Here is a 17,808-nt window from a genome sequence, read left to right as displayed (position 1 = left end):
AAGATGCTGAGGGATAAAATATACATGCATTTAGAATGACAGGGTTTGATTAGGAGTAGTCAGCATGGCTTTGTGCCTCACAAATTTGTTTGTTCTTTGAAATGACCAGGAAGGTTGATGAGGGCAGATGGTTAAACGCAATCTATATGGATTTCAGTGAGGTCTTTGATAAGGTTCCACATGGTAGGCTGCTCGGTAAGGTTAGATCTCATGGAATTCAGGGCGAGCTGGCAAATTAGATACAAAATTGGCTTGATGGTAAGAAACGTAGGGTAAAGTAGAAGGATGCTTGTCAGATTGGAGACCTGTGACTAATATTTGGATAAAAAAGGATTGAATGTACAGGGGAAATGGGGTTAGGGTGGATAGACATGTTGGTCGGCATGGACCAGTTTGGGCCTAAAAGCCTGTCTCCATGCTGTAGGATTATATGACTCTATCCTGGAAAAGCGCAGCAGGTCAGGCAGCATCCAAGGAACAGGAGAATCGACGTTTCGGGCATAAACCCTTCTTCAGGAAAGGGCTTATGCCCGAAACATCGATTCTCCTGTTCCTTGGATGCTGCCTGACCTGCTGCGCTTTTCCACCAACACATTTTCAGCTCTGATCTCCAGCATCTGCAGCCCTCACTTTCTCCTCCTTATATGACTCTATGACAACTTGTACCACCACAACTATAAATTATCCAAATTATGCAGAAATGTCATTCCCTGGGGGAAGAACACTCCGGAACAGTCAGTGATAGCATGCATATGTGTCATTAAAAGATCAGCATGATATAAAGACTGTAAGCAATGCAGATGCATTGTCTGATGGGAATAATGATCTGTTCAGTTATGAGAACAGTCATGCATATATATGTTAACTTGGGTAATGCATGTATTTAAAAAGGGTGATGTTTGGATTGAAATGCAATCATGTATCAATGTCCCTTCCTGTCTACTCTGGTCATGTGATCATTAGACATCATGCGTTCATTTCATTAAAGCCCTCACATTGAATTCAGTGCTGCATTGTGCACTCAGTGTTTGGATTGTTTGGTCTCCATGCTTAAAACTTTCCTTTTTTTCTTTCTCTGGACATTTATTTACACAATCTAGTTTGTTTGGATTTGTGAAATTAACATATTTCCATTTGTTGACCAAAACAGAGAATTATTTGTAACAGTGTTTCAATTTTTTTCTAGTAATCTGCATGGTAATACCTTTTTGAATGATGTTTGGTCATCCTTCAAAACCATTGTATTGAATACATCATGATTTCATAATTGAAATGTGTTAACTTTAGTCCAGGTTAGTGTACATTTGACGGAACAGGGAAGATATTGGTTCTGACATGGTGCATTGTCAGTAATGATACTAAGTTTTTACTCCGGATAGTTTAATTTTCTTGATTGAGCAGCGAATAATTCAACATTGCTATCTTAATAGACAATGACAGCATTTGACAGGGATAGTAATAATTGAGTCATCAGCAGTCGTAGAGTCATAGAGATGTACAGCATGGAAACAGACCCTTCGGTCCAACCCGTCCATGCCGACCAGATATCCCAACCCAATCTAGTCCCACCTGCCAGCACCCGGCCCATATCCCTCCAAACCCTTCCTATTCATATTATCAACCTATCCTGTGTAGCATATATTTGCAATTTTTGTGTTGAATTTTCACGCAATGTCAGAAAATTGCAACACTGAATTCAGTGTTTATTATTGTTTGGAATATCAACAGCATAAAAGGGCCATCGTCTAAGTCATAGTCGTGTTAACGACTTCTAATTTAAGTATCACTTTAATTTCACTTTATTGGTTTCTTATTGATGACTGTACAAGTATTGTTTAAATCTAGTTTTAACAGAACACCTTTTGGCCATGATCCCTGACTTCAATTATATTTTAATTCTTCTTTGAACATATATTATGTTGAAGTGGTCTGAATTAAAAAGGCTGTGCAACTGAAATTGATTTCTTCCTCCCCCCATTTACAGTATCCTAATGTTATTTAATATGTAAAATGTTTAATTTATGGAAAAATATGCAGTGCTGGTTGCTGCAGAAATAAATATTGCAAATCATGTTTTTAAAAAAAAAAATCATCTCTGTTAGATGACCATTGAAATGTATCCCAGTGACCAAGTTGCAGACTTACGGGCTGAAGTTACCCACTGGTATGAGAATTTACAGAAAGAACAAATGAGTCAGCAAGCTCAACTCCAAGAATTTGGCCAAAGCAGTCGACAAGGAGATTTTCCTGGTAAGCCAGTAAATAATTTATATATAATTATTTACTTTAATATATTTTTTTAAAATTTTTGTTTCATAATGCTGATCAGGCTTAGAGTGCTAATATGACCACTTCCTCTGGCCTCCAGTTCTGTTCCAGTAGCTTTATCTCTTATATTTTTCTATGGGCTCCAACTCCCCTCTGCCCTCTTGGCTTTCCCTGATCGCCTTCGGCAGTTTGCCTGCCATGGCGCTACTGTGCCCTGATTTGAGCATAAGTGTCAATTTTCATCAGCTGAGTTGTAATTTCAGGTGTTAGTTTTTCTGCCTGTTGTTTTGTTGCCATTGAATGCATGGGTTTACAAATGGTATACATGTTTTATGTGTAGTTTCAGTTAACATTGCTTGCATTTTGGGTTTGGAGATATACAATTTGCTCCTTCAAGAACCACTACATACTAGCATATTCGACTTGCTAGAAGTGGTGGCATCATTCAAACCACCTGTAGATTAAGCAATGGAAGATAGTGAGGTGAAGTCTTTGAATGTATAAACAGTTTTGGTTCATGATTTAAACCTCATTTTGGATCATAGAAGCACAAAAGTGGAAGGTGATCCAACTAAGACATTTTCTCAAATAACCTATATAAAACTGTTTTTGCATTTGATTTTCTAAGTAGAACCCCAAGTATCTTTTGCCAGTTTGGATGTCCACTGATGAATAGCAATATTAGGTCGCAATTCAATGCAGTTGAGTTGCAATTGCATTTTGTTAATGCTTGGGGTTCCCTAAGTGACTGAAAGCATTACTGCATTTTAAACATCTCCTGTAAATCAAGATTTCTCATTTGCAGACAAAAAGTATTGTCTGTATGAGTTCTACCTTTCAACTATACCTCTGTGAACATGAATACATTTGTTCTGGTTAGAAAAATAAATGTGAAGAGTAGAATATAATATGTCAATAATGGCTTCACGAAATGGAATTTTAAAATTGTTTCAAGCAGTTTTAATTTAGCTGTATCTATGCAAGGATATCAAAATAGTAGACTTTGAATTTTCTGTGCTTTTGTTTTAGGAGGTCTTATGGGACCTGTTCGAATGATTTCCTCAGGTCATGAACTTACCACCGATTATGATGAGAAAACACTCCATGAACTTGGATTTAAAGATATGCAGGTGCTTAAAATGCAGTTGGGCAAGGTGGGGGAGTTTCCCCAATTGTAAGGTTATGGCTATATTGTACTATTAAAATGTAAGACATAAATGTACAATTTCTTTTTATTCATTCATGGGATTTGGTGTCACTGGCTAGGTCAGCATTTATTGCCCATCCCTAATTGCCCAGAGGGCAGTTACGAGTCAACCGCATTGCTGTGGGTCAGGAGTCACATGTAGGCCAGACCTGGTAAGGATGCCATTTCCTTCCCTAAAGGAAACCGTGAACCTAATGAGTTTTTCCAACAATTGACAATGGTTTCAATGTCGTCATTACACTCTTAATTCCAGATTTTTATTACATTCAAATTCCACCATCTGCTGTGGCAGGATTCAAACCTTGGTCTGTTGGTTAAGATTCCACTAGACCATCGTTTCCACCAAACTTGAAAATATGATTCCCCAAAATCCTGTCGGGAGGTAATGGAGGAGGGAATGTGTGCTTTGATTCAATGATATATATTTTTCAACTAATGTGTTCAACAATGGATAACTCAAATGTGCATTTTTACAGATGGTATTTGTATCACTGGGAGCCCCACGCAGAGAACGCAAGGGAGATGGTATTCAGTTGCCTGCATCTTGTCTACCTCCTCCCCAAAAGGAAAATATTCCAATGCTTTTGCTCCTTCAAGAACCGCATCTTACTACTTTGTTTGATTTGCTTGAAATGCTGGCATCATTCAAACCACCTTCTGTAGATCAAGTCATGGAAGATAGTGAGGTAAAGTCTTTTGAGTGCATAGATTGTTTAGGTTCATGATTTAAACCTCATGTTTGTATCATAAAGTACAAAAACGGAAGGTGATCTCACTAAGACGTTTTCTCAAATAATCTATTTAAAGTTGTTTTTCTATTTGATTTTGAGTAGAATCCCAGATTCCTTTGTCAGTTTGGATGTCCACTGATGAATAGGAGTGTCAGGTCGCAATTCAAGACAGTTGAGCTGCAATTTCATTTTGCAACATCAGTAATGCATTAAACAATTTCTGTTCAATAATGTAGTGTCAAAGCTTCTTTCATGATCTGTTTCTTTAAGATATGTTCAATATGTGAAGTATTTATGCAGGGAATTTCTAAATATAAGTTACCTTTTGAAGGTAGATATTGGGGGTCCTGAATATTTTGTTATTGACCTGTTCAGGGATATTATGACACTTGAACCTGGGTCTTCTGTTTCAGGGATAGGGACACAACCACTGTGCCATAATGACCCCCTATATTGGGTCTCTTAATTCTTGGGTCATCATTTTGAGTCCAATGCCAATTTTTTTTCCCCCCCTAGAATCGTAGAATGGTTGCATAAACAAAGGAAGCTATATACCAATTGTGTTTGGACTGGGTTCAGATTGAGTGTTTCACTTAGAACCATTACCATCCATTTTCCAAAATTTTCTTTTTCAGCTAACGATAGCCTCAGTTGACTGTCTCCACCATACTTTCGGGCAGTGCTTTTTGGATCCAAACCACTTGCTGAATGAAAAAGGCTTTTCTTCTTCTTGTCATTGACTTCTGCTGCCAGTTATCTTAAATCTGTGCCCTGTTGTTCTTGTTCTTTCCACCATTGAGAACAGTTTTTCCAATCCATTCTCTCCAGTTCCCTCATGGTTTTCAATACTTTTTTCAAATCTCCTCTGAATCTTCTTTTCTCCAAGGGGAATAGCTGAAGTTAATGTTGAAGTTGTGGAAGATGATATGGAAGAAAAAGTAAACCTTGCATTTATATATCAGTTTCAGGTCAACGAAAAAATATCTAAAAGAACTGCATATTAAACAACTGAAGTTCTTCATCCCTAGTACCAATTTTGTAATTCTTTTCTCAACCATCTTTTACATAAGTTGGACTTCCATTTGGGTAGAGAACACTCTGGAGGAAGCAATAGGACCAGCTAGCACTTATTCTCGACTGCATTAGGGATTGGTCCAGAGAGAGCGTCTCCTTATACATAAGCTACTTTTGTGAAGGCTCTTGCCTTTTACTTTGGACCGCAATTCAGTTTGGAAAGTAGGTTAAATCCACTAACATAATTAAAGTTAATAATTGGCTGAGTTTGCTGACGTCAGAGCATGTGTTGTAGTAGTAGAGGAATCTCTGAAAGTAAATTGAAATAAAGAATGATGAAAACCTAACAAATCCATAAAAATAAAAATTAGTTATATAGAAAAGAGAAGAAAGATCTGTTATATATAGTAGAATTTAAGAAGTTTTTTCAACTTCTGCTCTATAATGCACATTTTTAAAAACAAATCATGTGTAATCAGAACCTATCATTAGATGGCTAATGTCAAAAGACAGATTCCATTAATATACCAACTAGCCTTCTTGGAGGTGTGGTTTGTCAGGCAGCAATCCCACAACACTACCCTAACCACACACTTGCACTCAATTCCATCTGCTGACCCATTCTAGAATTAGTCAAGTGGTCAGTTGGTTATTGGATCCCAACTAGACAAGTACTTTGGTATTCTAATGAATAGTTTGCACTGTCGTATCTAACCGTGACTGATTTAATTTCAGAAATTTGAGCCCTTTATTGCCACATTAGCTATTCAGTTTAGTTCTGTTGAGAGATTTAAGTTCTGTGAATGAACTCAAATTCGAATGATTTAATGTATATTAAATTGTGTAAGTCTGAAAAAAAACTCTTTCAACCAATAGTCCTGTCACATTTTAGATGTTCGAAGAGTCTCTTTATTCTCTGAAGCTATTTAAAAATAATATAAAAGGAATTTATTTAGTGGAGTGAGGCAGAAATCCCATGTTATATGCTATAATTAAAGGGTTTTTTTAATTTGGAGTACACTTTTATTCATGTATCATGCCTCACTTGGGTGGTGTGCTGGAAATCAAACGTTCCTGGTCTTGTCACAAAACGTAAACATTTTATCAAAATACACAAAAGTTCCTCTGTTTGCCTGTTTGTTTTGGCTAGGCAAACAGGAAACCAGGATCAGGTTTTTGTACTTAGAAAAATAAAATTACTGTTTATTCCAAATGAATCGTTGCTTACTTGTAGCTAGAATCTGTAAACTGTTGACCTATAACTCTAGTTAAAATGCTAACTCCCTTATAGAACTCCTCCTAAACACATAGGTAGATGCAGACAAGAAAATCACTGATGTTATGAATGGAGGAAAACTGAGAAGACAGTTGTCCTACCCACAGAGTTTGTTGAGATGTTCTCTTTTGCTTGCTTGGGCTTGTTGTTTTTGGTTGTCTGCTCACTTTTTGTTTTTTGCAGGAAGCACAGAACAATTGATTTATAAAGTTTTTGCTTTATTAGTTAAAACAGCAGTTTACAGCATCTAGTGAGGGACAATACACTGGTTTTCTTCAAATTTCAGATATATTCTATTGCAGAGACACACCACGTCTCCTTCTGGTGGTCAAAAGGCTTCTATCAATATAGTCCATAAGCTATTCAGCTACCCAGGAGCCAACCACATACTCTGTGGGCAGGTGGTTTTTTCCATCCAGTTTGTTACAAGTCCACAAATCAATTAGCTGTTTCTTACCATGTGGATTTCACTATATACACCCAAATCTCCCCTTGTCATTTTGTGATGGTGCCAACTCCTCAGCAAAGAATTCTCCCCCACTGCTTAAATAAAGCACCAGGCTAGACACCAAATACAGCTAGTTTCAGTAACCCTGTTTTCACAGCAATTCCTTTCACATGATTGGTTTTGAATACAATACTTTTCCAGTTTCAGTTCATATTCAAAAATACAGAAAAATAAAAAAAGTATAGTCTTTACATGTAGCACAAGTTAGGTTTTGATCTTTGTATTTAATTCATGCCATAAAGTCTGGATCAAGGGTGCCGACCCATCACATAACTTAAGTATGTCGAGGAAAAGTATAAGGAATAATTTCAATTTAAGTTTCCTACACTGTAGAAATAGTTTAAAAGACAAGAAAGTAAAGGCTATGTTACACCTATGTTATTGAGTGCCAATTGTAATTTAAGGTAGCTTCGCAGAATATTTTGTTGTGTTAAAGTTAGAAAACTGAGCATAAAGTGTCATGAAATCAGAGTCAACGTTTGCAGTCCTGTGCCCCTTCCTTAGAAGACCCTTCCTGAGGAAGGGTCACCAGACCCAAAATGTTAGCTCTGATTTCTCTTTCTGGATGCTGCCAAACCTGCTGAGCTTTTCTAGCAACTTTTATTTTTGTTTCTGATTTGCAGCATCTGCAGTTCTTTGGGCTTTTTATATGAAGTGTTATGTTTGGTTAGTTAGGCATATGATCTTTGCCTTCATATTAACTATTTAAGCATCTACTATAAGTATTTGCATTTTGCTTTGTTAGCACAATTCTGACCATAATGAATGAATATGGTGATCCTAAGGATGCATGAAGCTTTTTTAAAAAAAAAGATTTATTAAAGGTTCAGCATTTTAAGTGAAAGATTGATCCATATATTCTCCCACACCATGCATACATTTCAGAAATATTTATAGAATTGAAGAAACGTTTGGTTTCAAAAGTTTTTAGTTTAAAAATAAACTTAAGGGTTTAGATTCCCTCTATTTATTTCATCACTGAACAGTTTTGGGATTAATAATTTGAGTTAACAAGATATTTTTATTTCCTGATGTTGCATGCAGACTGCACATTGCGAAGAATTGCACCTTCATGCTGAAAATCTGTCCAGACGTGTTTGGGAATTGCTAATGCTTCTTCCTACATGTCCAAACATGCTACAGGCCTTTCAAAGCATCTCAGATGAACAGGTGAGGCAACGATTATAAAATTTCAATGAAAAAAGAAATATACAATGGTTCACAATGATGGGAAGTCAAAGTTGCAATAGAAATGATCTTTAATGGTTTTACTATTTTTAGGGCTGTGGCTCAAAATTACTCTAATCGAAAGCACTTTGCAATGTGTGCAGTTACATTTTTCAGTTAGAGTCACTGGGCATAGTGGTATATCTTTGCAAGGAATGTACAACACTTAAGCAGGCCATTTAATACAACTATTCCATGCCAATGTTTGTGGTTCACATGAGCAGGATTGATGTTTTAATAATCCAGATGCCTAGACTAAATACGCAGGGGGCATAGGTTTATATTCAACCATGGCAATTTAAGAATTTGACTTTGTTATACAAAAGCAAATCTGGAAATAGAAACTTTTGGTTTGTCCTGAAAACCTAAGTAATTCACAAATCTTTTAGAAAACAAGACTTAGCATCCAGATTTGTCTGGCCTATAAGTGACTCCAATCCTACATTTCTAGAGACATGGAGATGTACAGCACGGAAACTGACACTTCGGTCCATGCCGACCCGATATCCCAACCCAATCTAGTCCCACCTGCCAGTACCTGGCTCATATCCCTCCAAACCCTTCCTATTCATATACCCATCCAATTTTAAATGTTGCAGTTGTACCAACCTCCACCACTTCCTTTGGCAGCTCATTCCATACACGTACCACCCTCTGCATGAAAAAGTTGCCCGTTAAGCCTCTTTTATATCTTTCCCCTCTCATCCTAAACCTATGCCCTCTCGTTCTGGACTCCCCGATCCCAGGGAAATGACTTTGTTTATTTACCCTATCCATGCCTCTCATAATTTTGTAAACCTCTATAAGGTCACCCTTCAGCCTCTGATGCTCCAGAAAAAACAGCCACAGCCTGTTCAGCCTCTCCCTGTAACTCAAATCCTCCAACCCTGGCAACATCCTTGTAAATCTTTTCTGAACCCTTTCAAGTTTTACAACATCTTTCCGATAGGAAGGAGACCACAATTTCATGCAATATTCCAACAATTTTCTAACCAATTTTCCTGTACAGCCGCAACATGACCTCCCAACTTCTGTACTCAATATTCTGACTGATAAAGGAAAGCATACCAAACGCCGCCTTCACTATTCTATCTACCTGTGACTCCACTTTCAAGGAGCTATGAACCTGCACTTAGGACATTACCATTAAGTGTATAAGTCCTGCGAAGATTTGCTTTCCCAAAATGCAGCACCCCACATTTATCTAAATTAAACTCCATCTGCAACTTCAGCTCATTGGCCCATCTGATCAGGATCCTGTTGTAATCTGAGGTAACCTTCTTTGCTGTCCAATTTTGGTGTCATTTGCAAACTTACTAACTATACCTCTTATGCTCACATCCAAATCATTTATATAAATGACGAAAAGTAGTGGACCCAGCACCGATCCTTGTGGTACTCCACTGGTCACAGGCCTCCAGTCTGAAAAACAACCTTCCACCACCACCCTCTATCTTCTACCTTTTGAGCCAGTTCTGTATCCAAATGGCTAGTTCTCCCTGTATTCCGTGAGATCTAACCTTGCTAACCAGCCTCCCATGGGGAACCGTGTCGAACGCCTTACTGAAGTCCATATAGATCACATCTATCGCTCTGCCCTCATCAATCCTTTTTGTTACTTCAAAAAACTCAATCAAGTTTGTGAGACATGATTTCCCACGCACACAGCCTTGCTGACTATCCCTAATCAGTCCTTGCCTTTCCAAATACGCGTAAATCCTGTCCCTCGGGATTCCCTCCAACAACTTGCCCATCACCGACGTTAGGCTCAATGATCTATAGTTCCTTGGCTTGTCCTTACCACCCTTCTTAAATAGTGGCACCAAGTTAGCAAACCTCCAGACTTCTGGCACCTCACCTGTGACTAGTGATGATATAAATATCTCAGCAAGAGTCTCAGCAATCACTTTCCGAGCTTCCCACAGAGTTCTCGGGTACACCCTGATCAGGTCCTGGGGATTTATCCACTTTTAACCATTTCAAGATATCCAGCACTTCCTCCTCTGAAATCTGGACATTTTGCAAGATGTCACCATCTATTTCCCTACAGTCTATATCTTCCATATCCTTTTCCACACTAAATACTGATGCAAAATATTCATTTAGTATCTCCCCCATTTTCTGCAGCTCCACACAAAGGCTGCCTTGCTGATCTTCGAGGGGTTGTATTCTCTGCCTAGTTACCCTTTTGTCCTTAAGATATTTGTAAAAACCCTTTGGATTCTCCTTAATTCTATTTGCCAAAGCTATCTCATGTCCCCTATTTGCCCTCCTGATTTCCCTCTTAGTATACTCCTACTGTCTTTAGACTCGAAGGATTCACTCGATCTATCCTATCTATACCTGACATATGCTTCCTTCTTTTTCTTAACCAAACCCTCAATTTCTTTAGTCATCCAGCATTCCCTATACCTACCAGCTTTTCCTTTCACCCTGACAGGAATATACTTTCTCTGGATTCTCGTTATCTCATTTCTGAAGGCTTCCCATTTACCAGCCGTTCCTTTACCTGCAAACATCTGCCCCCAATCCGCTTATGAAAGTTCTTGCCTAATACCGTCAAAGTTGGCCTTTCTCCAGTTTAGAACTTCAACTTTTAGATCTTGTCTATCCTTTTCCATCACTATTTTAAATCTAATGGAATTATGGTCGCTGGCCCCAAAGTGCTCCACCACTGACACCTCAGTCACCTACCCTGCTTTATTTCCCAAGAGTAGTCAAGTTTTGTACCTTCTCTAGTAGGTACATTCACATACTGAAACAGAAAATTTTCCTGTACAGACTTATCAAATTCCTTTCCATTTAAACCCTTAACACTATGGCAGTCCCAATCTGTGTTCGGAAAGTTAAAATCCCCTGCCATAACTACCCTATTATTCTTACACATAACTGAAATCTCCTTACAAATTTGTTTCTCAATTTCCCTCCAACTATTAGGGGTTCTATAATACAATCCCAATAAGGTGATCATCCCTTTCTTATTTTTCATTTCCATCCAAATAACATCCCTGGATGTATTTCCGGGAATATCCTCCCTCAGTACAGCTGTAATGCTATCCCTTATCAAAAACGCCACTCCCCCTCCTCTCATGCCTCCCTTTCTATTCTACCTGTAACATTTGTATCCTGGAACATTCAGCTGCCAGTCCTGTCTCTCCCTGAGCCATGTTTCTGTAATTGCTATGATATCCCAGTCCCATGTTCCTAACCATGCCCTGAGTTCACCTGCTTTCCCTGTTAGGCCTCTTGCATTGAAATAAATGCAGTTTAATTTATTAGTCCTACCTTGTCCCTGCCTGCCCTGACTGTTTGACTCACTTCTGTTCTCAGCTGTACCCGTCTCAGATTAATCTCTTCCTCACTATCTCCCTGGGTCCCACCAACCCCCCACCATACTAGTTTAAATCCTCCTGAGCAGCTTTAGCAAATCTCCCTGCCAGTGTATTAGTCCCCTTCCAATTTAGTTGCAATCTGTCTTTGTACAGGTCACTTCTACTCAGAAGAGATTCCAATGATCCAAAAATGTGAATCCTTCTCCCATACACCAGCTCCTCAGCCATGCATCAATCTGCTCTATCCTCCTATTCCTGCCCTCACTAGCTCGTAGCACTGGGAGTAATCCAGATATTACTACTCTTGAGGACCTCCTTTTTAAATTCCTGCCTCATTCTCTGTAGTCTCCCTTCAGAATCTCAATTTCTTCCCTTCCTATGTTGTTGGTTCCAATGTGGACAATGACCTCTTGCTGGCACCTTTCCCCCTTGAGAACATTCTGCGCCTTCTCTGAGACATCCTTGATCCTGGCACCAGGGAAGCAACACACCATTCTGATTTTTCACTGCTGGCCACAGAAACGTCTGTCTGTACCTCGGACTAGAGAGTCCCCTAACACAATAGATCTCTTGGAACCCGATGTACACCTCTATGCATTAGAGCTAGTCACAATACCAGAAACTTGGCTGTTCATGCTTCATTCCCCTGAGAATCCATCACTCCCTACATTTTCCAAAACAGCATACCTGTTTGAAAAGGGTATATCCACAAAGGATTCCTGCCCTAGGTGCCGACTTATCTTGCCCTTCCTGGAGTTAACCCATCTATGTGACTGTATCTGAGACTTTTTCCCCCTTCCCAATCTGCCATCATCACATACTGTTGCTGTTGCAAATTCTTCATTGCCTCTTCCTCTCTCTCCCTCTCTCTCTTTTTTTTTTCTTTCTTTTCTCTCTCCCTCTCTCTCTCTCTCTCTCGCTCTCCCTCTCCCTCTCTCTCTCTCTCTCTCTCTCTCTCTCTCTCTCTCTCTCTCTCTCTCTCTCTCTCTTTGTTCTCTCTCGTTCTCCCTCTCTCGTTCTCCCTCTCTCGTTCTCTCCCTCTCTCGTTCTCTCCCTCTCTCGTTCTCTCCCTCTCTCGTTCTCTCCCTCTCTCGTTCTCTCCCTCTCTCGTTCTCTCCCTCTCTCGTTCTCTCCCTCTCTCGTTTTCTCTCTTGTTCTCTCGTTCTTTCTCTCTCTCTCTCTCTTTTGTTCTCTCTCTCGTTCTCTCTCGTTCTCTTGTTCTCTCTCTCTCGATCTCGCTCTCGATCTCGCTCTCGATCTCGCTCTCGATCTCGCTCTCGATCTCGCTCTCGATCTCGCTCTCGCTCTCGCTCTCGCTCTCGCTCTCGCTCGATATCTCGCTCTCGCTCGATATCTCGCTCTCGCTCGATATCTCGCTCTCGCTCGATATCTCGCTCTCTCGATATCTCGCTCTCTCGATATCTCTCGATATCTCGCTCTCTCTCGATATCTCGCTCTCTCTCGATATCTCGCTCTCGCTCTCTCGCTCTCGCTCTCTCGCTCTCGCTCTCGCTCTCGCTCTCGCTCTCTCGCTCTCTCGCTCTCGCTCTCGCTCTCGCTCTCGTTCTCGTTCTCGCTCTCGTTCTCGCTCTCGTTCTCGCTCTCGTTCTCGCTCTCGCTCTCGTTCTCGCTCTCGTTCTCGCTCTCGTTCTCGCTCTCGCTCTCGTTCTCGCTCTCGTTCTCGCTCTCGTTCTCGCTCTCGTTCTCGCTCTCGTTCTCGCTCTCGTTCTCGCTCTCGCTCTCGCTCTCGCTCTCGTTCTCGTTCGCTCTCGCTCTCGCTCTCGTTCGCTCTCGTTCTCGCTCTCGCTCTCGTTCTCTCTCGTTCTCTCGTTCTCGCTCTCGCTCGCGCTCGCGCTCTCGTTCTCTCTCTCGCTCTCGCTCGCGCTCTCGTTCTCTCTCACGCTCGCGCTCGCGCTCTCGCTCTCGCTCTCGTTCTCTCTCGTTCTCGCTCTCGTTCTCGCTCTCGTTCTCGCTCTCGTTCTCGCTCTCGTTCTCGCTCTCGTTCTCGCTCTCGTTCTCGTTCTCGCTCTCGCTCTCGCTCTCGTTCTCGCTCTCGTTCTCGCTCTCGTTCTCGCTCTCGTTCGCGCTCTCGCTCTCGTTCGCGCTCTCGTTCTCGCTCTCGTTCTCGCTCTCGTTCTCGCTCTCGTTCTCGCTCGTTCTCTCTCGTTCTCGCTCTCGCTCTCGCTCTCGCTCTCGCTCTCGCTCTCGCTCTCGTTCTCGCTCTCGCTCTCGTTCTCGTTCTCGCTCTCGTTCTCGCTCTCGTTCTCGCTCTCGTTCTCGTTCTCGCTCTCGCTCTCGCTCTCGCTCTCGTTCTCGCTCTCGTTCTCGCTCTCGCTCTCGTTCGCGCTCTCGCTCTCGTTCTCGTTCTCGCTCTCGTTCTCGCTCTCGCTCTCGTTCTCGCTCTCGTTCTCGCTCTCGTTCTCGCTCTCGTTCTCTCTCGTTCTCTCTCGTTCTCTCTCGTTCTCGTTCTCGCTCTCGCTCTCGCTCTCGCTCTCGTTCTCGCTCTCGTTCTCGCTCTCGTTCTCGCTCTCGTTCTCGCTCTCGTTCTCGCTCGCTCTCGTTCTCGTTCGCTCTCGTTCTCGCTCGCTCTCGTTCTCGCTCGCTCTCGTTCTCGCTCGCTCTCGTTCTCGTTCGCTCTCGTTCTCGTTCGCTCTCGTTCTCGTTCGCTCTCGTTCTCGTTCGCTCTCGTTCTCGTTCTCGTTCGCTCTCGTTCTCGTTCGCTCTCGTTCTCGTTCGCTCTCGTTCTCGTTCGCTCTCGTTCCCGTTCGCTCTCGTTCTCGTTCGCTCTCGTTCTCGTTCGCTCTCGTTCTCGTTCGCTCTCGTTCTCGTTCGCTCTCGCTCTCGTTCGCTCTCGCTCTCGTTCGCTCTCGCTCTCGTTCGCTCTCGCTCTCGTTCGCTCTCGCTCTCGTTCGCTCTCGCTCTCGTTCGCTCTCGCTCTCGTTCGCTCTCGCTCTCGTTCGCTCTCGTTCTCGTTCGCTCTCGTTCTCGTTCGCTCTCGTTCGCTCTCGTTCTCGTTCGCTCTCGTTCTCGTTCGCTCTCGTTCTCGTTCGCTCTCGCTCTCGTTCGCTCGCGCTCTCGTTCGCTCGCGCTCTCGTTCGCTCGCGCTCTCGTTCGCTCGCGCTCTCGTTCGCTCGCGCTCTCGTTCGCTCGCGCTCTCGTTCGCTCGCGCTCTCGTTCGCTCTCGTTCTCGTTCGCTCTCGTTCTCGTTCGCTCGCGCTCTCGTTCGCTCTCGTTCTCGTTCGCTCGCGCTCTCGTTCGCTCTCGTTCTCGTTCGCTCGCGCTCTCGTTCTCGCGCTCTCGTTCTCGCGCTCTCGTTCTCGCGCTCTCGTTCGCGCGCTCTCGTTCTCGCGCTCTCTCTCGCGCTCTCTCGCGCGCTCTCTCTCGCGCTCTCTCGCGCGCACTCTCGCGCGCTCTCTCGCGCGCACTCTCGCGCTCTCTCTCGCGCTCTCTCTCGCGCTCTCTCTCGCGCTCTCTCTCGCGCTCTCTCTCGCGCTCTCTCTCGCGCTCTCTCTCGCGCTCTCTCTCGCGCTCTCTCTCGCGCTCTCTCTCGCGCTCTCTCTCGCGCTCTCTCTCTCGCGCTCTCTCTCGCGCTCTCTCTCGCGTTCTCTCTCTCTCTCTCGCGTTCTCTCTCTCTCGCGTTCTCTCTCTCTCTCTCGCGTTCTCTCTCTCTCTCTCGCGTTCTCTCTCTCTCTCTCGCGTTCTCTCTCTCTCTCGCGTTCTCTCTCTCTCTCTCGCGTTCTCTCTCTCTCTCTCGCGTTCTCTCTCTCTCTCTCGCGTTCTCTCTCTCTCTCTCGCGTTCTCTCTCTCTCTCTCGCGTTGTCTCTCTCTCTCTCGCGTTGTCTCTCTCTCTCTCGCGTTGTCTCTCTCTCGCGTTGTCTCTCTCGTGTTCTCTCGTGTTCTCTCTCTCTCTCGTTCTCTCTCTCCCTCGTTCTCTCTCCCTCGTTCTCTCTCTCGATTTCTCTCTCGATTTCTCTCTCGTTTTCTCTCTCGTTTTCTCTCTCGTTTTCTCTCTCGTTTTCTCTCTCGTTTTCTCTCTCGTTTTCTCTCTCGTTTTCTCTCTCGTTTTCTCTCTCGTTTTCTCTCTCGTTTTCTCTCTCGTTTCTCTCTCGTTTTCTCTCTCGTTTTCTCTCTCGTTTTCTCTCTCGTTTTCTCTCTCGTTTTCTCTCTCGTTTTCTCTCTCGTTTCCTCTCTCGTTTCTCTCTCGTTTTCTCTCTCGTTTTCTCTCTCGTTTTCTCTCTCGTTTTCTCTCTCGTTTTCTCTCTCGTTTTCTCTCTCGTTTTCTCTCTCGTTTTCTCTCTCGTTTTCTCTCTCGTTTTCTCTCTCGTTTTCTCTCTCCGTTTTCTCTCTCGTTTTCTCTCTCGTTCTCTCTCTCTCTCTCTGTTCTCTCTCTCTCTCGTTCTCTCTCTCTCTCGTTCTCTCTCTCTCTCGTTCTCTCTCTCTCTCTCTCGTTCTCTCTCTCTCTCGTTCTCTCTCTCTCTCTCGTTCTCTCTCTCTCTCTCTCGTTCTCTCTCTCTCTCTCTCCGTTCTCTCTCTCTCTCTCTCGTTCTCTCTCTCTCTCTCGTTCTCTCTCTCTCTCTCTCGTTCTCTCTCTCTCTCTCTCGTTCTCTCTCTCTCTCTCTCGTTCTCTCTCTCTCTCTCTCTCGTTCTCTCTCTCTCTCTCTCGTTCTCTCTCTCTCTCTCTCGTTCTCTCTCTCTCTCTCTCGTTCTCTCGTCTCTCTCGTTCTCTCTCTCTCGTTCTCTCTCTCGTTCTCTCTCTCGTTCTCTCTCTCTCTCTCTCTCTCGTTCTCTCTCTCTCTCTCTCGTTCTCTCTCTCTCTCTCTCGTTCTCTCTCTCTCTCTCTCGTTCTCTCTCTCTCTCTCTCGTTCTCTCTCTCTCTCTCGTTCTCTCTCTCTCTCTCTCGTTCTCTCGTTCTCGTTCTCTCTCTCGTCTCTCTCTCTCTCGTTCTCTCTCTCGTTCTCTCTCTCGTCTCTCTCTCTCGTTCTCTCTCTCTCTCCTCTCGTTCTCTCTCTCTCTCTCGTTCTCTCTCTCTCTCTCGTTCCTCTCTCTCTCTCTCGTTTCTCTCTCTCTCTCCGTTCTCTCTCTCTCTCTCGTTCTCTCTCTCTCTCTCGTTCTCTCTCTCTCTCTCGTTCTCTCTCTCTCTTCGTTCTCTCTCTCTCTCTCGTTCTCTCTCTCTCTCTCGTTCTCTCTCTCTCTCTCGTTTCTCTCTCTCTCTCGTTCTCTCTCTCTCTCGTTCTCTCTCTCTCTCTCTCGTTCTCTCTCTCTCGTTCTCTCTCTCTCTCTCGTTCTCTCTCTCTCTCGTTCTCTCTCTCTCTCTCGTTCTCTCTCTCGTTCTCTCTCTCTCTCGTTCTCTCTCTCTCTCTCGTTCTCTCTCTCTCGTTCTCTCTCTCTCTCGTTCTCTCTCTCTCTCTCGTTCTCTCTCTCTCTCGTTCTCTCTCTCTCTCTCGTTCTCTCTCTCTCTCTCGTTCTCTCTCTCTCTCGTTCTCTCTCTCTCTCTCGTTCTCTCTCTCTCTCCCTGTCTCTCTCTCTCTCTCTCTCTCTCTCGTTCTCTCTCTCTCTCTCTCGTTCTCTCTCTCTCTCTCGTTCTCTCTCTCTCTCGTTCTCTCTCTCTCTCGTTCTCTCTCTCTCTCGTTCTCTCTCTCTCTCTCGTTCTCTCTCTCTCTTTCGTTCTCTCTCTCTCTCGTTCTCTCTCTCTCTCTCGTTCTCTCTCTCTCTCTCGTTCTCTCTCTCTCTCTCGTTCTCTCTCTCTCTCTCGTTCTCTCTCTCTCTCGTTCTCTCTCTCTCTCTCGTTCTCTCTCTCTCTCTCTCGTTCTCTCTCTCGTTCTCTCTCTCTCTCGTTCTCTCTCTCTCTGTTCTCTCTCTCTCTCGTTCTCTCTCTCTCGTTCTCTCTCTCTCTCGTTCTCTCTCTCTCTCGTTCTCTCTCTCTCTCGTTCTCTCTCTCTCTCTTCTCTCTCTCTCTCTCGTTCTCTCTCTCTCTCGTTCTCTCTCTCTCTCGTTCTCTCTCTCTCTCTCGTTCTCTCTCTCTCTCGTTCTCTCTCTCTCTCTCGTTCTCTCTCTCTCTCTCGTTCTCTCTCTCGTTCGTTCTCTCTCTCGTTCGTTCTCTCTCTCGTTCGTTCTCTCTCTCGTTCGTTCTCTCTCTCGTTCGTTCTCTCTCTCTCCTCGTTCTCTCTCTCTCGTTCTCTCTCTCTCTCTCGTTCTCTCTCTCTCTCTCGTTCTCTCTCTCTCTCTCTCTCTCTCTCTCTCTCTCT

The 17,808-nt window shown here is 43.5% G+C and overlaps 1 protein-coding gene across 6 annotated transcripts in view; it reads left to right on the top strand.

Moving 5' to 3' along the window:
• The window catches only part of usp34 (ubiquitin specific peptidase 34), a 381,006-nt gene that overhangs the window by 152,418 nt on the left and 210,780 nt on the right, over window positions 1–17,808 (top strand). For all 6 annotated transcript variants that reach the window (XM_087991428.1, XM_087991429.1, XM_043696074.2 and 3 more), the window contains 4 exons: window positions 2,103–2,250; window positions 3,298–3,398; window positions 3,952–4,161; window positions 8,049–8,174. In XM_087991428.1, coding sequence (XP_087847554.1) covers window positions 2,103–2,250; window positions 3,298–3,398; window positions 3,952–4,161; window positions 8,049–8,174 — 585 coding nt within the window. The remainder of the gene's footprint in view (window positions 1–2,102; window positions 2,251–3,297; window positions 3,399–3,951; window positions 4,162–8,048; window positions 8,175–17,808) is intronic.

This window comes from Chiloscyllium plagiosum, unplaced genomic scaffold (assembly GCF_037043375.1).
Source record: "Chiloscyllium plagiosum isolate Xiang-an unplaced genomic scaffold, Cpla_swu_hap1 HiC_scaffold_10, whole genome shotgun sequence".
In the NCBI taxonomy this organism is placed as follows: Eukaryota; Metazoa; Chordata; class Chondrichthyes; order Orectolobiformes; family Hemiscylliidae; genus Chiloscyllium; species Chiloscyllium plagiosum.
Note: the sequence above shows the minus strand (reverse complement) of the source record. Positions and strands in the feature narration are given on the sequence as shown.